This window comes from Euprymna scolopes, chromosome 6, assembly GCF_053919585.1.
Source record: "Euprymna scolopes isolate OS-2025 chromosome 6, ASM5391958v1, whole genome shotgun sequence".
NCBI lineage: Eukaryota > Metazoa > Mollusca > Cephalopoda > Sepiida > Sepiolidae > Euprymna > Euprymna scolopes.
The window spans coordinates 141,461,428-141,482,075 of NC_136487.1; the positions used below are offsets into that span (position 1 = coordinate 141,461,428).

At 37.4% G+C, this 20,648-nt stretch overlaps 1 protein-coding gene across 3 annotated transcripts in view; it reads right to left on the reverse strand.

Moving 5' to 3' along the window:
• Window positions 1–20,648, reverse strand: part of LOC145278009 (inositol 1,4,5-trisphosphate-gated calcium channel ITPR3-like) — a 704,464-nt gene that overhangs the window by 28,968 nt on the left and 654,848 nt on the right. For all 3 annotated transcript variants that reach the window (XM_080130185.1, XM_080130184.1, XM_080130186.1), the window contains 4 exons: window positions 18,521–18,626; window positions 5,630–5,753; window positions 4,574–4,749; window positions 2,132–2,284 (listed from right to left, as the gene is read on the reverse strand). In XM_080130185.1, the coding sequence (XP_079986311.1) occupies window positions 2,132–2,284; window positions 4,574–4,749; window positions 5,630–5,753; window positions 18,521–18,626 (559 nt within the window). The remainder of the gene's footprint in view (window positions 1–2,131; window positions 2,285–4,573; window positions 4,750–5,629; window positions 5,754–18,520; window positions 18,627–20,648) is intronic.

Genomic DNA, 20,648 nt, shown 5'->3' on the forward strand with positions numbered 1-20,648 from the left:
TCTGAAGTGACGTCTCGCTTCAGACGTCTGCCTGTCTCTGAGTTTTCTCACTGACCGTCTCCCCGACCAACTAACTCTCACTTCCTATATTGAGAAATCCATGCATCCCGGCCACGTGAACAAAATCCACGTGTTTCAACATGCGCGACTTTGCACGTTTCCGACATTGATTTCCCAATAACCTATTTTTTTCTTGTGTTGTTTCCACAAAGGAATTCAATTTATCTAATTTATTTAACCCATATTTTATTATCCACATTCTTTTAACAATTGAATAGTTTATTTATTATTTATTTCATCCGAATTAACAATTTACTGGACATTCCATTTAAACCTATTGTTCTTTAAAACTTATGTCCAGGGTTCGATTTCTGCTTTCTCTTATTTTCATTTTAACTAATCTCTCTATTTTTATACTTACATGAACAGGGGACAGCCCTTATCATGTAACAGGGCGACGCAATATCAATCAGCACAAGAGATATTCACCTTTAAGAGCAAGGTGTCTTTTTAGTATTGGCAAAGTAGTAGTAACAGAGGGATCGCAAGAACAGGCGACGTCATATTTTTAGAAGGTTTCACCTCGAAATATTATAAACATTGGACACTGCACTATCTTGATTCGATACAGTACGTTAGTCAATATTGTCTTATGTTTTCTACCAACAAAACACGGCCTTCGGCCTAATATCGCATTGTTATTCACTTCCATATCCAAAACAATATATATTTTTAACTCAAGAACTAAAACGTTGAAGACGTTAAGACGGGAGTGATAGCATTAAAATGAGCGACCATTTGTGATCCAGAATTTATTTTTCTACATGGTCACCATCATATCATCCTCAATTGTGCCAGCTTTTTTTTAATGCCTCAGCCATAAAAGTCCGGAACGTGCTTTTTCACTCACACCTCTGTCGCCACTCTGAAATCGACAAACCCATCTCCTGTGCTGACATCAACTACATTGGCTTCGTAAACGTTCAACAGGCGCCGGTGAATGTTGATTGATTAAATTTTTCTGCATAGTGGAATACAATGACGCAACTCTGCTTCTGACGCACATCCATGACAGGAGTTGCTTTCTTAGAGTTTCACATCGTCAATCTCTGCAAGAGGTAGATGGAACTTTCAGCTTATGAATACATAAGTTTAATAATCATAACAATGGAATTTGCAATCCTATCTGATCCATTCGGGCGGAATAAAATAGATGGCATTACGTTCGGAACGTCCCTTGTACTTTAACATATCATGATTAATTAATTAATAATTTTTTCTTTCAGATTATTAAATGTTTCTGCAATATTCCCACCTGAAAACCCAAAATAACTTTTGTTTCGACAACAAGAAGGAAGCGATCTTCCATCATGATAATGCTTGTCCTCATATAGCAATACTGACTAAAAATATCACAGGAAGATTTTATTAGGAAATCTTACTCCATCCTGCATATTTTTCTGACTTAAGTCCTTCGGGTTATCACTTATTTCGAGGATTACAAAACCATTTATATGGTCTTGAGTTAACATCACGCGAGGAGATTGAACATGGGTTAGGTTTATATTTCACATGGAAACTTAAAGAATTTTACAAACGAGGAATTTATAAGCTTTTTGACAGATGGACTCGGTCCTGGATATGACTTTAAACTATATCCGATGGTGAGGCCCCAGCTTGCGGGCTTTGGGGAGTGTGGAGCCACCCTTTAATTGCCATTGCTCACAGGTCAACTCTGACCCGGAGTAGTAGTACCTGTTAGGGTCTCAACTATGAGTTAAATAGAAACCGATTTGAAAAAAAAAATATTCTATTAAAAACATTTTCTTCAAAATCACTGGATTCGGCATTAAATAACCTGAAAAGGGTTGATATGCCGTAAAACAAAACAAAACCAACCAACCAACCAACCAACCAACCAACCAACCACAGAGGGAATCAAGTTATGAAGAGTAAAGATCGTTATTGCTATGAATAAATATTTTCAAAACAACACAGGCTCTTTATTTTCAAGATGGAATTTTAAATATAAAGAAAAAAACAAAAAACAAAAAAAAAAACAACAACAACAACAACAACAACTAAAAACAAAAAAAAACATTTGCACAGACCTGATAACAACAATTCTTACCTTAAGATCTCTCAGTTCTGAAAAGGTGTCGACGATGATACCGAAGATGATGTTAAGGCCAATTGTGGTGATGAAGATGAAGAATGACAGGTGATACAATGCGATTGGCCAGAAATGGGAAAAAGTGCTCTCGTCCGAGCTCTGCACTATAACCTAAAAAAAACAAAAACAAAAAAAAAAACAACATAAAAAATAAAACAAAAGAAACGTAAGAAATATTAGAATTAAGCATAGTAAATAAAAGATAAAATTTAAAAGAAATCGATCAAATCATTTCATATAATTTAACATATATAATGATTTTTCGGATTTTTAAAGTCAGGCCCGAATAGCAATCAATCTGAAATATAGATACTTTATTCGGACTAGCCCATTTTTTTCGCTTTTTACTTCTACTATGTTAATGATAAAAATATCTTTTATTTCGCTTCAGTTTTTTTAAATGAAATGCTTATTCTGACTAAGAAAATTGCTAGAAGGGAAACGTTGTCTGTGTCTCGTCAAAAACAGATTAAAAGAAAGTTATCATGCATAGTTATATCGAATTCTTTAAAATTAATATATATTTATATAATCTCTGAGTAGCGACCTCAGAATTCTTTGATAGTACTCTCAGGCGATAAACCAATATTTCCGAAAAGAGAGACGATAAAGGCTGGCAGGGTGGATCTCCTAGAACTATCCAAAACTAATATTACAGCCCGACAGAACAAAGCCAGAAGATGCCGCAATAGTTCACTTTTATAAAAACAGGTTAAAGGAAAGTCATGGTGTACCGAGTTCTACAATTCTATCGAGTTCTTCAAAATTAATCAGAATTACCTGATAGGCCTGCCTCAGACGATTTGCCATAAACCAACACTTCCGAAAAGAGAGAAGATAAAGCCAGAACAAATGTCCCATCATAACAGAACAAGATCAAAAGATGCCCCAATTGTCCACAATTGTCCACCTTCTGTCGTTGATGACATATTTTCGACTGGTAATATATTTCCAAATTCTTTACACGAAACTCGAGAACCAGTATTAGATTTTAAACCGAACCTTCCATTGGAGTCATACCGGTATGCTCATAACATCCATCTCTTCATCATCAACCACCAATTGTGACGACAAACAACATTCTACATAGGAGCTCACCATTCAAACTTACTGGCTTAACAAGCGCAGGCAACATGAATTGGAACAAATACACTGAGGACATTACCAAGGCTGCTACAAAGAAAGTGGTCTCTCTTTCTACCATACTAGAATTACTCATACTAGCTGGTGCATTTACTGAAAGTCTCTCCCTTAAACAGAGTAAAAAGAAAAATCTATAGCGATTTCTATGATCATAACGTGGCGATTTCTATGATAATAGCGTGGCGATTTCTATGATCATAGCGTGGCGATTTCTATGATCATAACGTGGCGATTTCTATGATCATAACGTGGCGATTTCTATGATCATAACGTGGCGATTTCTATGATCATAACGCGGCGATTTCTATGATCATAACGCGGCGATTTCTATGATCATAACGTGGCGATTTCTATGATCATAACGTGGCGATTTCTATGATCATAACGCGGCGATTTCTATGATCATAACGCGGCGATTTCTATGATCATAACGCGGCGATTTCTATGATCATAGTGTGGCGATTTCTTTATAACGTGGCAATTACTTCAATCATAGTGTGACAAATTCTCAAATCATAGTATAGCAATTGCTTCTATCATAGTGTAGCGATTCCTTCGATCATAACGTGGCAATTGCTTCAACCATAGGGTAGCGATTTCTACGATCATGGTGTTGCAATTGCTTCAATCACAGTCTGGCGATTTCTTCGATCATAGTGTGGCAATTCCTTGGATCATAACGTGGCAATTGCTTCAACCATAGTGTAGCGATTTCTTCGATCATAGTGTTGCAATTTCTTAGATCATAGTATGGTGATTTCTTCGATCACAACGTGGTGATTTCTTCTGCTCCCATGTATTCGTCTTTATTGACCTGAACAACTGTCTGTTTCTATCGGAGTAGATGGCCCATTGGATAGTGACAGCTAGTTGTAAAAATGAACGTTGTGGTAATGTAACAGCCGAAATTTCTATTTTCCGCCAGCCTTGTAGTTTTAATTTTTGACTTGCATTCGCCATCATACAATGAAAATTGCCACTGAGACGTAAAGGCTGCTAAGAATAAGGGATCAAATTGTTTGGGGCATTCTAAGTGGGGAATTGTACAGAGAGATTTTAGTTCACATTACATTAAATTTATGCATGCTGATACAGTCGTTACAGCTTTCTCATTTTTTTCTTCTTCTTCCTAACACCTAGGGGTCATCGATATTATCATAGAGATACTCCCCTGAAAGAGTGATTTATAAATTTTGCGGGTTTGAAGGATAATCAACAATGAAAAGCAAGAGATTTCGATAAAAATGAAATGCTTACCTGGAACATGTCTCCAATCAATCCATAACGTATGACAGTGACAGTGCATTGCCAGAGAGAGGCGCAGTAAAGATCGTTGTCGGGATTAAAAGAGGTTCGAAATAAGGCAAATCCGACAAGGGCGTAAATGTAGATAACGATGATTCCAAGGATGCCGACCCACAACAAAGAGTAACCTAGAAACAAAAAGAAAAGCAAAAGGCGTAAACTTGCAGAATATCATCAATAAAATAAAAAATGTATTTATTTATACACTAGCAGGCAGTCTGGCGTTACCCGGTCGCAAGATACACTTAAATATGATATTTTAATTCATGCAGATTACGTATTTATTATTATAGAGACAATTCTCTCGTATATATGACTTCGGTGCCATCATCTAGAATCGAAACCAAAACATACAACTCTCCTCCCTTATTACTTAGCCTCTGATCCACATCATGAGCCGATCGAGCGATTCCATCTATTATATTAATTTCACCCTTCTGTTTAAATGCATGGACGTATGTATGCATCCATGTATGTATCTATACCCCCCCCACACACATATATATATATATATATATATATATATATATATATATATATATATATATATATATATATAAGCGAGATAAGACACTGATAGAATTCAGATGAAAAATCCTGATAGATATTACTGCATGCATGCACGCCCGGATGTATAAGCAGTTCCCTTTTCTAATATGTGTGCTTGCGTGTATGCGTTATGATGTGCATATATGTAATTGAGTATACATGTGCATTAGTATAAGAATGCGTGTGTATATAAGTCTGTATTTATGTATGCATGATATGGATCAGTGTTTGTGCGTATGTGTATACTATGTATATGTATATGTGTATGTATATATGTATATGTACGTGTGTATGTGTGTCTGTGGGTATATATGTGCTTATAGCTGCATTTATGTTTAGGTTTGACAGATGGATATACAAGTAATTATTATATAAATAGTTACTGTTTCATGTACCGCATGCGGCTTATCCGTTTTACTGTTTTATACGGCTTATCCGTTTCTTATAAAAATTACTTACCGTTCTGTGTGACTGCTTTGATGACTCCAGCCAAAAGTTGATTGTTATTGACAACATTTAAAAGGTGAAATGCAAAAAAGTAGCCATTGGAAAAAGTTCCAGCAATCGACATTCCCAGGAACAACTGTAAAAGACGATGGCACGGAACTGTTAATAATATTAAAACAAAGAAAAAATTTGCATTCGAGTATAAGTCGAATTTTGGAAGCCATACTTTTAAGGAATAAAAAAAAAATGGGAACATTTGTGGTATGCGATTCGAACGAACGCTAAAACGTAACTAGTTCTAATTGCTAACCCTCTTTCTTTCTTCGGATCGTTTTGAAACGTTCCCTTTGTCACTTCCTAAAGTTGCCAAGTGTTAAAATGAAGATGTTAACTCAAATAATTTTGAAGCAATGGAAATCTTTTCTAAGCTTCAGAAAGTAACACGTATACGTGAAAGTAATAAGCCAGTGCCAACTTAGATATTTCTATAAGACCTAATCTGGAAAATCAGTTTAAAGACAAACTTTATCAGCCGTACCTGCACGAAAGATTCCAAGAACGCATTCGTTGCCAACCACAGTATGCCCTTTGGGGTCTAGAGTGCCAAGACGAAAGCATTCAATAACTTACGTATCCAGCTTCAGTATCTACACAACTTTACACGCACGAACACGAACAAGGTAAACGCACACACATACACAATACCACGCTGTGAAATACGCACTTACACATATGAACATTTTGACTTGTGATTAATAGCACAACTTTCTTCACCAAACATGTGTTCATATTAATGACTGAAAATAACTTTTATATTCTTATATCTTGTATAAAATGTTTTGTTATAAAATTTCGCATTTCTTCAATTTTTCATTTGTTAATATGCATATGCACTTACTACCTGGTGCCCCTTCTATTATTTTAATGTTTTATTTTATTTTCATTTTATTATGCATGTATGCTCCATATATATCTCTCTATATAAATTTGTATTCCTGTCTGTTTGTTTGTTTGTTCACAATTTGATAAATATATACAAAACGTTCCTTACTTTAATCTCTCATTTATTTCTATATATAATATGATTCCTGCAAAAATACAATTAAGAGATAACATTATTTGCATATTACATTAAAAAATCGATTTTACTAAATAGCGGTATCTTTTTAGATAGAGAATTGTTTAAAGTATTTTATTTAAAATTTTTATTCAATAAACTTTAAACAATAATTATATTGATAATATATTTAATTTAATTTATTTGGAATTATTATTATCAACATCGACCTTTTTAAAAACTTTTTTTTTTAGAGTTATTTGCCCTTATAAACTTATAAACATGAAAAATAAAATAATTTGGTAATCTCAATAAGTTTCTAGCTGGAAAATAATTTTGTGTAGATAAAAAATGTTTGGCTTTTGTTTTTTTTTCAAATATTCGAACAAACAAAAAATCCCTCACGAAAAATTGAAAAGATTTAATTTGTTTCTTTTTATTATTTTTTAAACAGCCATAAAGTAATCGATAAATATTTTGAGTTTGAGAGTTTTTTTTTTGGGGGGGGGGGTTGCAGGAATTACATTTGAAACATGAAATAACGATAAATTTAATTAATTTTATGAGATCCTTCAGTACTTTCACCTAGCAATTTCATAAATAAAACAAACCACAAAATATGACAAATTCAAATTTTTAGGAGGGGGGAGAGGGTATTATATTAGAAACACCAAAAGGACGAAAAAATTAATTAAATTGTTTTTGGAACAAATTTTTGGTAGATCTTCATCTTTCTTAGGGGTTAAACGACGCTGGGTCACGTCATAAAATATTCGACCCAAACTGATGAAAAAACTTGCCCTATCTCTGAATACCCTTTATGTAAAATTTCAAATATTTAGACCAGAAATTGTCTGTGTAATTTGGAAGAGACCACAGGGGTCAATTTTTTTAAAAAACTTTGACCCCTATTATAACCCCTTAAAAGTTATTGTTTTGGGCTCAAATCAAGTTATTAAGTTAGATCCATGTCCAAGGAACCTATATCTAAAATTTCAAGTGCGTAGACCCAAAATTGTCGGAGGAGTTTGGTAGAGTTCTCAAATCGTTGAACTTATATATATATATATATATATATATGTATATATATATATATATATATATATATATATATCCCTCTCTCTCTCTCTCTATATATATATATATATATATATATATATATATATATATAAGTTTGACGATTTATATATATATATATATATATATATATATATATATATGCCTCATAGTCGGGTCACCGGCGACTAAACTGATTCCCCCCTCCCACCAGGCTTGTTTGGTTAGGAGGGTGTCTAGTCTCCCTGAAGGATTAAAAACAAGACCTTCCAAATGGTGAATGAACCCTTTTTCGGGGTCACCGGCTAACTAGCACCGCGTGTGTTTGTGTGTATGTGTGTGTGTGTGTTGGGGGTTGAGATGGCTCCCGTAAGCTGTGGTTAAGGCAACCTTCCTAGGAGAAGCAAATCTCTGATTAAAAAAAAACATAAAGCGGGAGACCAATACCCGCATTAAGCTGGTCTGCAGTTTAACTTGTTGTTGGCTTGCTCTTGCTTGTTGCTGGATCTCAACATTTTGAACCGTACAAAGCTAAGACTCTGTAACATCATTTGTGTATAGATACTCCCTCAGGCATTTGTCTATTAAAATGGTTCTGCGGCGATTGAAGTCATATTGGGCTCAGTGTCTGAGGACGTTGCAATCTCTCTCTCTCTCTCTCTCTCTCTCTCTCTCTCTCTCTTAATATATATATATATATATATATAGAAAGAGAGAGAGAGAGAGAGAGAGAGAGAGAGAGAGAGAGAGAGAGAGCGAGAGAGGTGTAAAAGCGATGTTTTAGCAAAATAATAAAATTACATTTTTACACACGAGACGCTTTACTTGTTCAAGAAATTTAAATATAATTTTAACCGAACCATATAAAAAATTCAGATTTTATACGAAACAGTAATCCAAAACTGTCTAGAGACGACAGATGAAACTCAGTTGAAAGTTCTTGCAAAAAACAACCAAAAGAAAAAACAGATGGACGGAGAAGACGATGAAACTTTCTTGCATAAATGCGACCAATTAATAAGAACGAAAAATCGAAAAATTACAAAAAAGCTCATCAAGCAGATGTTTTATACCTCGTTGTTTAATATATATAGGGTATAAAAGCGATGTTGAAGCAAAGGAAGAAAATGTAAGGAGATTATCTCTCTCTCTCTCTCTCTCTCTATATATATATATATATATATATATATATATATATATATATATATATATACACACACACACACACACACACACACACACACATATATATATATATATATATATATATATATATATATATATATATATATAAAAGCGAACGTGTCTGTGTGTGTGTGTGTGTTTCTGTGTACATTTCCCTACGAAATAACTCTTCCAATTTTTAGTCTACAGACTCGAAATTTGATATACATGGTACTGAGATTTGGGAAAATCGATGTGATCGGGTTTTGGCCAGTAATTTGGCGATTAATGGGTTAAAGTTCAACGATTTGACCTTTGAGAACTCTACCAAACTCCTCCGACAATTTTGGGTCTACGCACTTGAAATTTTAGATATAGGCTCCTTGGACATGGATCTAACTTTATAACTTGATTTGAGCCCAAAACAATAACTTTTAAGGAGTCATAATAGGGGTCAAATTAAAAAAAAAAAAATTGACCTCTGCGGTTTCTTCCAGATTACTCAGACAATTAGATAGGGCAAGTGTTTTCATCAATTTGGTTCGAAAATTTTTAGTTTCCAATATATAAATGTATGTATGTATGTATGTATGTCTGTTTGCATGTCTACCTTAAACTTTCAATAGAGGCGACGGATTTTACCAAGATCAGTATCGTTTTAAAGTTCGACCTTTCATACGACAAATATCGAAAAATTGGCTAAAATCATTAATATCTTCCCCTTCAACAAGGCACTTTTCTACAGGTGGGTGTTACTTTTTTCGTCGATATTTTTTAAAGTTATCCTCTCCTTTAGATTGTCTAGTCTTAATTTTAAAAATGCCGCTTCCGGTTTGAAGGTGGTCGTAACAGCATAAACGTTAGGTTTTACCCCGTTCTTTTCCTCCTTTGCGATACGGGTTCGAACCTGCCTTCCTACTGCCACTTTTTTGTTTTGCTCAACATACACATCCAAACACTCGGGCTGAAATGCTAGTATATATATATATATATATATATATATATATATATATATATATATATATATATATATATATATATATATATTAAACTAATAGGATAGAACATCTGATATTGACTGGTAGAATACCAGGATCGAAAAAGCAAAGTCGACCAAGATGCACATTGATGGACGACTTGATCGATTGGACGGAATTATTGTCAAAAGTTGAGTTTTTTCGGACTATGGATAGCCCCCCCTGTATTGGAAAGCCGTGGTCGCCAACGCTGTTAAACGGCAGATGGTAATGTTGATGACATTAAATACCGGTGTAGGCTTTATAAGCTTGTAGCAATTACATTTCGATGGACTATTTTCTAGAAGTCTAAGCCATGTTTAGTTTTATCTCTGCTGGCTCGGTCATTTGCATATGGCTGCTTTTGCTAACTCAGCGACAGCGGCTTTGTGTCATCTATCAAGAGATGACAGAGTAGAACCTTCCCATATATGATAACCGTGATATATATATATATATATATATATATATATATATATATATATATATATATATATATATATATATAAGTCTAAGCCATGTTTAGTTTCAGAACAGTTTCCGATGGTTCGTTATTGTACACAAGTCCTGAGAGGTGATTGGTTTGCTGTAGACAGTTCTCGGCTGTGCGAGATCATACCCCATAAATAAAAAATATTGTAACATCCCCCCTATTTTTTTTATAATGAGGAAGTCCCTTGTGTTCATTCTGCTAAAAAATAAATATTTTTATATTTAATTATATATAACAAAAATTAGAAATCGTTTGGATCTTTAAATTTTAGCATGTAAAAAGACGTCATTTTTAATTGTGCTCAAATGTCAAAACAGATATATGTGTACAGAGAAGAAAAATAAAAGTAATGGAACATATTTTTACTTTAAAAAGGGGTGGGTATGTGAAAAAGAAACCATTTTTTAAATTTGATTATGCAGTTTTGTTAAAAAATGCATACATATATACATATAAATAAATATACATATAAAGAAACATACATGCAATATGTATGTTTTTTTAACAATGCATAAAAATAGGACATTTTTGATAAATAAGAAAGAAAACTAATGTGCACAAAAAATAAAAGTCAATTGCAATTTATGCGCGCCAGTCTATTAGGGGCATTCAAATAAGCATTTTTTACGTCCATTTGATAGATGTTTAGGTCATATTGCAATGCGATTTGCAGTAAAATTCTGATTGTCGTTAGATTTGTGGTCGGTGAAAACGTAGAAAAATATTCTATACCGTAAATCTTAAAGTATCCTTTAGCAACAAATCAAGCTTTGTACTGTTCTACGCCTGATGCTGTAGTCTTTTTTTGTAAAGAACCATTTTGTAGAAATAACATTTTTATGTTTTGGGAGAGTCACAACCATATAGGTATCATTTTCGGTTAAAGCATCTATTTCTTTTTTCACGACAATTTTCCATTCATCACAATGTTCTGTATTAATTGCTTCATTAAAGCTTTTTGGCGCATTTTCCATGGAATAGCAATAGTCCATTTGATAATCTTTTATATTGTCGACCACAAAAAAATCTGGTTGCCTTCTATTTCTTTGGGATATCATCATCATCATCATCATCATCATCATCATCATCATCATCATCATCATCATCATCATTTTTTTCTTAAAAGTTGGAGAAATGGTTCATATAGAGGTCGACGAATTTCATGGTGTGTGGTCGTTCGACATTCTTTTAGACAAGGAAAACTTTACGAACATCCCTTTTTCCTGGAAGTAAGTGATGAAAAACTACCAATGACAGTAGCTGGCAAGCGACCAACCTGCTGGAACTGCAGCGAGATTGGACACCTTACGTCTGAGTGCCCCCTGAAAAAACCTCCACCAAACTCTAAAAGAATAATTGGTCAGCATCTGGGAACCAAAACACCACCAAGTGTTCCCAACCATCCTACCCACGAAACGACCACAAACTCAGATGAGATCCTCAGAGGAGAATCTGGCAGATCGCCCCCGGAAAAAAAACCTGGACGCCTAACACTCGACCAAATGAGAGAGGAAGCGATGCTTAAAAACGACCCCGGCAGAGAGAAGTACATCGAGATTGTAAACCTGAAAAAGAAATTGGACTTAAAACGGCCAACACCCAAATCCCCATGCAAGTCACCTTCTACGAAACCAAACCCCAAACCCCAAACTCATCACCAATCCTATCACTCAGTCCCCCACAAAGTCAAAAACTCCCTTCCCTTTCAAAATGCCTCCTCCAGTCACAAGTCCTGCCCCCACAAAATGCCAAAATTAATACCCCTAAGCCCTTTTACAAAACAAAACCCCTCCTCTCCTGTTCCATCCACCTCTACGTCCCCTCACAATACTCCTCCTGCATCCCCCGCAAAGACCCCTTCTGATTCACACACTGATATGAGCATTGAAAAACCCTCTTTACAACCCCCCCCCAAAAAAACCCTCTACCTCCCTAGCAAAAAAATTTGTATCGTTAACACGGCAGCTATAAACAATCATAAAAATTTTAAGGGAGCTGACTTTACTAAATTAATTGAGTTCAAGGAGGTAGGGGGGAAGCTAATAGATATCCATACTAACTTCCCAAACGCTAAAAGAGTGCTCACAGTTATCCACAAAAGGGAAGAAGCTAAGGACTTATGGACTATGCTAGAGGAGGAAAACAAAGCCTTTAATCTTTCTCCCCCTAGTTGTTTTTAAAGATTCTGACATCAAAAATCTAAAAAAATGTTGTGTTGGGAGGGTCCCGGTAAAAATGCACCCCTCCCTGTATAGGAAAGCAAAACTAATCCATCTTTTGCATATCGGCGGTATCTCTCGTGACGGACTCATCGATACTCAGATGGGTACCTATTCCCTCACGAGAGCCGTCGGCACGCTCACGACTACGATGTTCGTTTCTGGCTCTCAACCCTAAGGCACAATCATGGATCTCAAGCTTGCTAGTATGAATGTCCGAGGGCTAAGGGCCGACTCGCGAAAATGGCGCTTGAGTTTGGACCTGCAGCACCTCGGAGTGGATATTTGTTGTATGCAGGAAACCCATTTTATTCTTGGTGACCATTTACGTGCGCTGTCTAAGACCTTTAGGGATTATTCAGCGTACTTTAATTCTTACTCTAGAGGGGTTTCCTGGCTAGTTAAAAGGTTCCTAGATGCGTCGTGTGACCCATGCTACATGGATCCGGAGGATAGACTATGGGTTTTGGATGTTACCATAAAGGGTAGGGCGTTTCGTCTTATTGGAGTTTATGCACCCAATAGCCACGTTGAGCTGGCTGCTTTTTTTCGGCGATTCGAGCAGTTTATGGATACTTCTCGAACGGTTATCTTAGCGGGAGACTGGAACACGGTCCTGGATCCCGAGTTAGATCGATTTGGGTTACCTTCTAGGGGGACTAAAAGAGATCGGGATGCTGTTTTATTTCGTGAATTTGTGGATAAGTTTGATCTTATCGACAAATTCCGAAATGAAAAGCCTCGTGACTTAGTGTGGACTTGAACCGGTAGACGCGGCTCCAGTCCGTTACAGCTCTCGAGCTATATCGACCGGTTCTTAGGCGAGTCGATGTAGGAGTATCGAATTGTTCAAGTTTCCACAATATAGTTTACTCAGATCATAGACTTGTCCATGTACGGGTAAACTTAGATAGACCTAAGCCTAGATTAGCCGGTTACTGGAAGCTCAACACGTCGTTGTTCGATGTGGAGGGCTTCCGTGACGGGCTATTTCTAACCCTACAGCGGGAATTGACGGGGGCAATCATTGGAAATATGTAGTGGGTAAAAATTAAGGAAGCCATTAGGTCCTTTGCTGCCAACGTTAGCAAAAGACTCAACCTAGATTCTAGGGAAGCCAAAGCGACGCCAGAGTCTAGATTAGATCGGGCAGTAGAGGTGGGGGATAGTGCTAGCGTTAATATAATTAAGGCTCAGCTTGCCTCCCTTACTGAAAAGGAGCACCAAGCTTTAGTGATTAGGGATAGGTTAAAAAGAATGCCTCAGGAAGCAACAAACATGGCCGCTGAACTGCGTGCAGAGGAGTTTAGGCAAGCGGCCGATAGGTACATCGCTCGTGTCACATTGTCGGACGGGCGTACCGTGACCACAAACCAAGGTGTGCTGGAGGCGTTTAGATCTCATTTCCAGGAGCTTTTTTCCATGGAACCCGGTCTGTCATTAGAACAGTTCGACATCAATTGTGCTGACTTTTCTCGTTTTTCGACGACCGAAGCGGCTAGGTGCGAAGGTGGCATAACGGAGGATGAAGTCATTGAAGTCATTGAAGCCTTAAAGCGGGTCGGCCTTAATAAGTCACCGGGGTCGATGGTCTGCCCTACGATGTGTATTTGAGGTTGTCGCACATCTTTGTCCCCTTGCTGACGGTTTTGTTTAACTCATGGTTTAGGAACGGCTCAATTCCCTAGTACTTTACCATGGGTGTGATATAGCTTGTTCGTAAAAGCAAAGATGGCAGGGATGGGTTAGGTAATTTCCGGCCCATAACAATGCTTAACGCCGAGTTAAAGATTTTGGCTAAGATTGTCGCAAATCGTCTGCAGCTTATTAGCTCCGAGCAAACGTGTGCCGTGAAAGGCAGGCCAATCCAGGATAACTGATACACGATACGCCTGATGATAGAAAAAGTCGACACTGAGGCCGCGTTGATCAATTTAGATCAGTCCAAAGCCTTCAGTAGGGTTGACCATCGGCACTTGGGGGCTGTTTTGTCGGCGGCCGGTTTTAGTCTGCAATTTCGCTCGTGGGTTCATCTTCTCTATGCTAACCCTGCGGTGATGGTAGAAGTGAATGGGAAGAGGTCGAGACCCTTCAGTTTGTCACGATCAATTCGTCAAGGGTGCCCGTTATCACCCATGCTATATGTGCTTGCGATTGAGCCATTTTTGTGCAGGCTAAGGGTCAATTCGGTCCTACGCGGAATCACTTTGCCAGGTACGGATGGCCAGGTAAAGTACTCCGCCTATGCCGACGTCGTAACTGTGCTTGTAACGAGCAGTGCTGAGATTAGTGTCGTCTGTGTAGAAATCAGATTGCATGAAACGGTAACAGGGGCAAAAATTAACTACGACAACTCTTTTGGTTTGCGCATCGGTGCTTGGAAGGGTATGCCCCTTTAGGCACACTTTAGTTGGAGCGAAGGGCCTTGCAAGATACTCGGCGTCTGGTTTGGTCCTGACCTCCAGCTGGAGAAAAATTGGTCGGAGGTTCTGAAAGCGGTTCGGTCCGCAGCTGCGCTGTGGATCAGTAGAAACCTTTCATTAAAGAGGAGAGCGGAGTTGTGTAATACCCACATCTATCCAATCTTTATTTATCGCCTATCAGTTCTTCCAATCCCGCTATACTTGCAGAGGGCTCTTTTCAACTTCTTATGGCTTGGAAAAGCCCATATGGTCTGTCGCGATGTCTGCTATCTACATCCTTCTGAAGGCGGTCTAGGTATGCAAAACGTGGAGATTCGGCTCCACACACTACGGCTCTACTACCTAGATCGAATGTGCACACAAGATAGGGAAAACGGTGGCCTCTGGATGGAGGACACCAAGAAAGCCTTTCCGTCTAAGAGAGGGGGGCACAAGTCCGTGGGCGAGGCACACAGGTTGCCCCGAGGTGAATGCCCCTTCTACCGCGACTGCCGGCGTGCGCTGAAGTTCCTCTTAAGAGTGAAGGAAAGCCTCTCTAACGCTCTGCTGTTGTCCCGAAAGGCATTATATCGGGTTTTAGTGAGGGGATACGTAAGGGACCTTATCGGCGAGGGTCTCCCTTTGACGAAGAAGCAGCTTCGCTCAATCTGGCCTTGGGCGCCTGGGCCGGGATGCCTCACTAACGATGAGGCATCCTTGACCTGGCTGGTAATTCGGATACTATCTGGGTCGGTAAGAGACTTCACTCAGCTGGCTTGGCGACTTCGCCTATTTGCAAACGGTGTGGCGATGAGGTCGAGACTTTATGTCACGCCTTCGTTTATTGTCGCATCGTGGTGCCGCTGATTGAATCTGTTACAGATCTCATAATCCGCATACTGAACACATCGTCATTAACTTTGATTCCTATCAATGTATGTAGCAATTGGGATCCGACAACGGATGGGCTTAGAAAAGAATTGTGTTTGATCTTGCTAGTAGTGATGAGCAGTGTTATCTAGAACACACGCATGAGAGTGGTCTACGGATCTGAGGACTTCGCTCCCCCCGACCTTATACGAATATTCCGTTATCATTTGAAGGGTCGTATCAAGGCCGAGAGAGTTAGACTCTCTTCTTTAGACTTTGTTGAAAGGTGGGTGTTAGTTGCACGTGTCTGCAGTGTGAGAGGAGCAAGCATTGACTGGTATTTGCCTTAGGCAAAGAATTTTGGGACCCAAAAACGAACGTCAGCCTTGACACGGTTTTAAGTCAAGAGCAGGTCACGCCTTTAGACGAGAGTAGGACACGTTTTTGTAGGCTTTTGTGTTCATAATCTAGCTAGTGTGTGATAGTAATCATTAGGCCCCGTTTTAAGCTTGTCCCGTATTTTTTTTGTGAGCCCCATTCCCCTCCCCAATTAGGTGACAGATCGCTTGATTCGCCAGAGATGCGGGTTCCCTTTCGAAATTTTCGTAAGAGGTGTTTAAAATAAAGCGTTCGGACCCGCATCACCCTTTCGACTGGCGAATCAGCGCGTCTGCCACAGTTTAGCAACAGGGAGTCTTTTCTTACTAACATTGTAAATATTTCATCTTTATTTTGTATAATACAATTTTTATATTCCAACCCCTCCCTTTCTTATGGGTTTTAATTAGTTCACCATGGTATGATGTTCTTATGGTGATTGACGAAGGATTTATACGCTGATGGATGTATAGTATAAATGTGGTATTGTGGTGAAAGTAGAGTGAAAGTAGGAACTAGTTAGGTTAGATTAGTTAGCATTAGACAGCAAAGACCGTCCCTCCTCCTCCCCCCATGTCCGGCCTTGTGCCAAATATTTCTTTTAAATTGTATTTGTACTTTTTAAATGAAAATAAATATTTACCCCATAAATAAAAAATATTGTAACATAAGTTAATGTTTTCTAGGCGGACTGATTGGTCCGTTGTCCAATGAAAACTCTTTGTATGAGATACACTTTCGCCGTTGGACTATTTATACATTTTTTCGCTTTTAGTCTATTGGATTTTCAGGTGTTAACCCAAGCGTATATAAGGTGGATTTAAAGCGTGCTTTCGTCCAACTCACAGTAACATAGAACCTTTTATTAACATTTGACAAAAAGTTTTTCTTAGTCCTTTTATTTTGTTTGCCGAGCGAAATAAAGTTGATAAAATATTCTAGAATAGACTTTGTAATTTATTGACCATTTGAATAAATGTCAATATGGATTCAAAAGTTAAATATGTAGTGAATACGCGGAGGTTCGATACCAACTGCCTTGTTAAGATTACTGCCTTGCTTTAATTGTTTTGTTCTTACTGTATCATTTCCTTTCTTTTCTTCTTAACGTACTTTTCCTTGCGATAAAAAAAGCAAGACTCAAAAGGGAGATAACAGACAACTACTAAAACGGTTAGGTATAGTTCAATTAGAATTAAAATTCAAATATTTGAATTATGCACCAATCAGAAAACAACATCGCAGATATGCAGAAATGTGTTTTTGAGCAGATCACGTGATTCACAGGTTTATAAAGCAGAGTCGATCCATTGATTTGGCTGTCAAACGTTTTTTTATTACAAGTGATTCAGTATTTGTTAAGGCCTGGGCCCACTCGAGGATAAGGGTTAATACATGTAAGGAGGTTAGTAAAACAACAGCGTAATGATAAGTAGTGGTGGAAATTAGGTAGAATTTGACTATTTAAGGGGACGGCCTAACTAAAATTTGTTTACATTGAACTTGAAATCGACCATATTGTAGTAAGTTAAAAAGCAGACCCGCAATACAGAATTCCACAGGCGGACAGTTCTAGGAAAGAAACTTTGTTCATGGAATTTGCGTTTAGATTTTGGCACGGATAGATAGATAGATAGATAGATAGAGAGATAGAGAGATAGAGAGAGAGAGAGAGAGAGATTGTTGACAGTGGTTGTAGCTAGACGAGGGTTTGTGGTGAATGTTTTGTAGGGGGATGATGCATAAGTCGAAGGTCAGTCAACCACTTGCCATAAAAATAACGATAGAGCAAAGCTAGACTGGCACCTCGCAACATCTCTTCCGAGAGATTGCAGAGAAGAGAAAAGGAAATTATCTACTAGGTTTCGAAGCCGGTTTTGAAACCTAGTCAAGACAGGAAAGAGTCCTCTGAGCAGCTCTTCCCCAGTTAGTTAGGATGCTGCTCAAACTCGTCACAAGTATCATGTGATCTTTATAGCTAAGTCAGCTGTTAAAATCATACAACACAAACTACATACCAATCGTTGCCTAATCAACTGCTGGCGAATTAATGTATAAAACAGGTTACATCAACATTATCAGAGATCGGTGAAACGGGCCAACAAGCCATAGATCAAAACAAGCTACCCCAAAACTAATAACATTTTTACAGAACTTAATAAGTGTTTGGACAATTTGGATTTTTCTCTTATTTTCATTAGTAAAACAATTATTTTTTTTTTTCAAGCTTAATTTACGTTTTACTTACCATGTAATAAAATGTCCTAAAGCTGAAAAATTTCACGTCTAACTTTGAAATCTCTTTCGACTGGGCTTTCTCTTCCTCTTCCGATTTATCCTTTCCGAATAAACGTCTGCAAGAAAAAAGTTAAAATTAAAATACACAGACTTTTTTTTTTTTATATACACAAACGCAACATTGTAACGTTTCCCTAGAATAATTAATTAAATACAAAAAGAATAACCGTCGAATTGTTATATATTTTTTTCGTGCTTAAAAGTGACCTCTTCTCCTTTGTGGTCAATTCTGGTGAACAAAGCCGGACAATTGCTCTCATGATTTTAACAAAGTTAAATAAATGGTAACCTGGCAGAATGGGTCCCTTAGAAATCTCCAGGCGTCATCGGAACAGGAACCTCTTTGCTGTAGCGTTAAAAGCGTACCAAAACGTTATAGCCTCTATCGCAAAGAAGACCTGAATAAAAAGAAGTTCAACACGCTTTTTTTTTGTTGTAAAACGACATTTATTTCCTCATTCTCTCGTTACCGCTGTGGCGTCTCTCGTGATCATCTTCTTTAGTGCTATTAACGCCTCTAACGTGATCTCGAACGTTATCCACATCTCTTATGTGATCTTTTTAAAGTCTCTATTTTTCCCTACTGGTGACGTCATTTCGCATGCATTTGCACACGCGCGTCCGCGCTATGTTAAATTGCGAGTAGGCACTAAGTGACCACACAGAACCCATGAACATCCAAAGTCGGAGACGTCACTAGAAAAAAAATAAAGGGATATAAAACAACCTTCTTGTGTTATTTAATGCTAAAACATAACTCTTATTGTCATTAATTCAGTATATCAGGTTGAAGAAAAAGATTTTGCTCATATATAATGTCATCATGGAAATTAAAACAGCATGTTTTCAAAAAACTTTATTCATAACAATAACGACATTTGGTTGTTTGTTTTTGTTTTACGGCATATCAACCTTTTTCAGGTTATTTAATGCCGAATTTAGTTATTTTTAGGAACGATTTTTAATGGAGTATATTTTTTTTTTTTACGTCAGATTCTATTTAACTCATAGTTGGGACCCTAACAGGTACTACCACTCCAGGTCAGAGTGGACCTGGGAGCAATGGCAATAAAAGGGTGGCTCTACACACCCCAAGGCCCGCAAAGTGGGGCCGCACCATCGGATATAGTTTTAGGTCATATCCAGGACCCGACCTTATCAGGAGAATCACTAGAGAAGATCTACAGGCAGCATCTGCAAACGTTGTTAAACATGCAGAAATACATAGATGTCAACGGGGAGCACTTTCAGCATCTTTTAGAACACCACAGGTAATTTAATATGTTTGCATGTGATTGTGACCTGATACCTTGGAAGGATTACAAGACACAATGGATCTCTTTACCTTCTTACTACCAGGAATTTCCATTTCAAGATTTAACATTCATTTTGGATTTAAAGTACAATATCCTTTTTCTGAATCAATATCCAATTCCCTTATTCTAAGAACCTAAAATGTTTTAAAAACTTTAATTTCTATGTTTATTGCTTTTAGCAAATAAGGTGCAAATCAATAAAAACATTTGCTAATATTTTCCTCTGAGGAGATGAATAAGCATCGAAAACTCATGGGTTAAGGAAATAGATTTATTCAATTGTATTCTTTATTTTCAAACAATAAAGAATTCTATATTTGAAGACTAACGTTTTCAAATTATCAAATTTAAATACATAAATTTTGACACACACACACACACACACGTGCGCGCGCGCACACACACATATATATAGCGTGTCAGGAGATGATAAAAAGAAATCAAATAAAATGCTTGATCGCGAATGTGAGAGCTGAAAATGCAAATATTTATTTCAAAACTATATACACACATATTCTAAAGGCGGACCAGTAGTTTCATTGTATTGAATCAACCATTTGTGGTTGAATGAAATCAATGCAACTCATCAGCGATTGTGAAACTTTGTGTTCGTTTTCCAAACTATTCCCTGCTACACACACACACACACACACACACACACACACACACACACACACTACATTACCCTTCATGTGTCCCCTACCTTCCGTAAATAGAATCTCTTAGCGTCGGTTACTAAGGTCTATTTTTACAACAGGGACT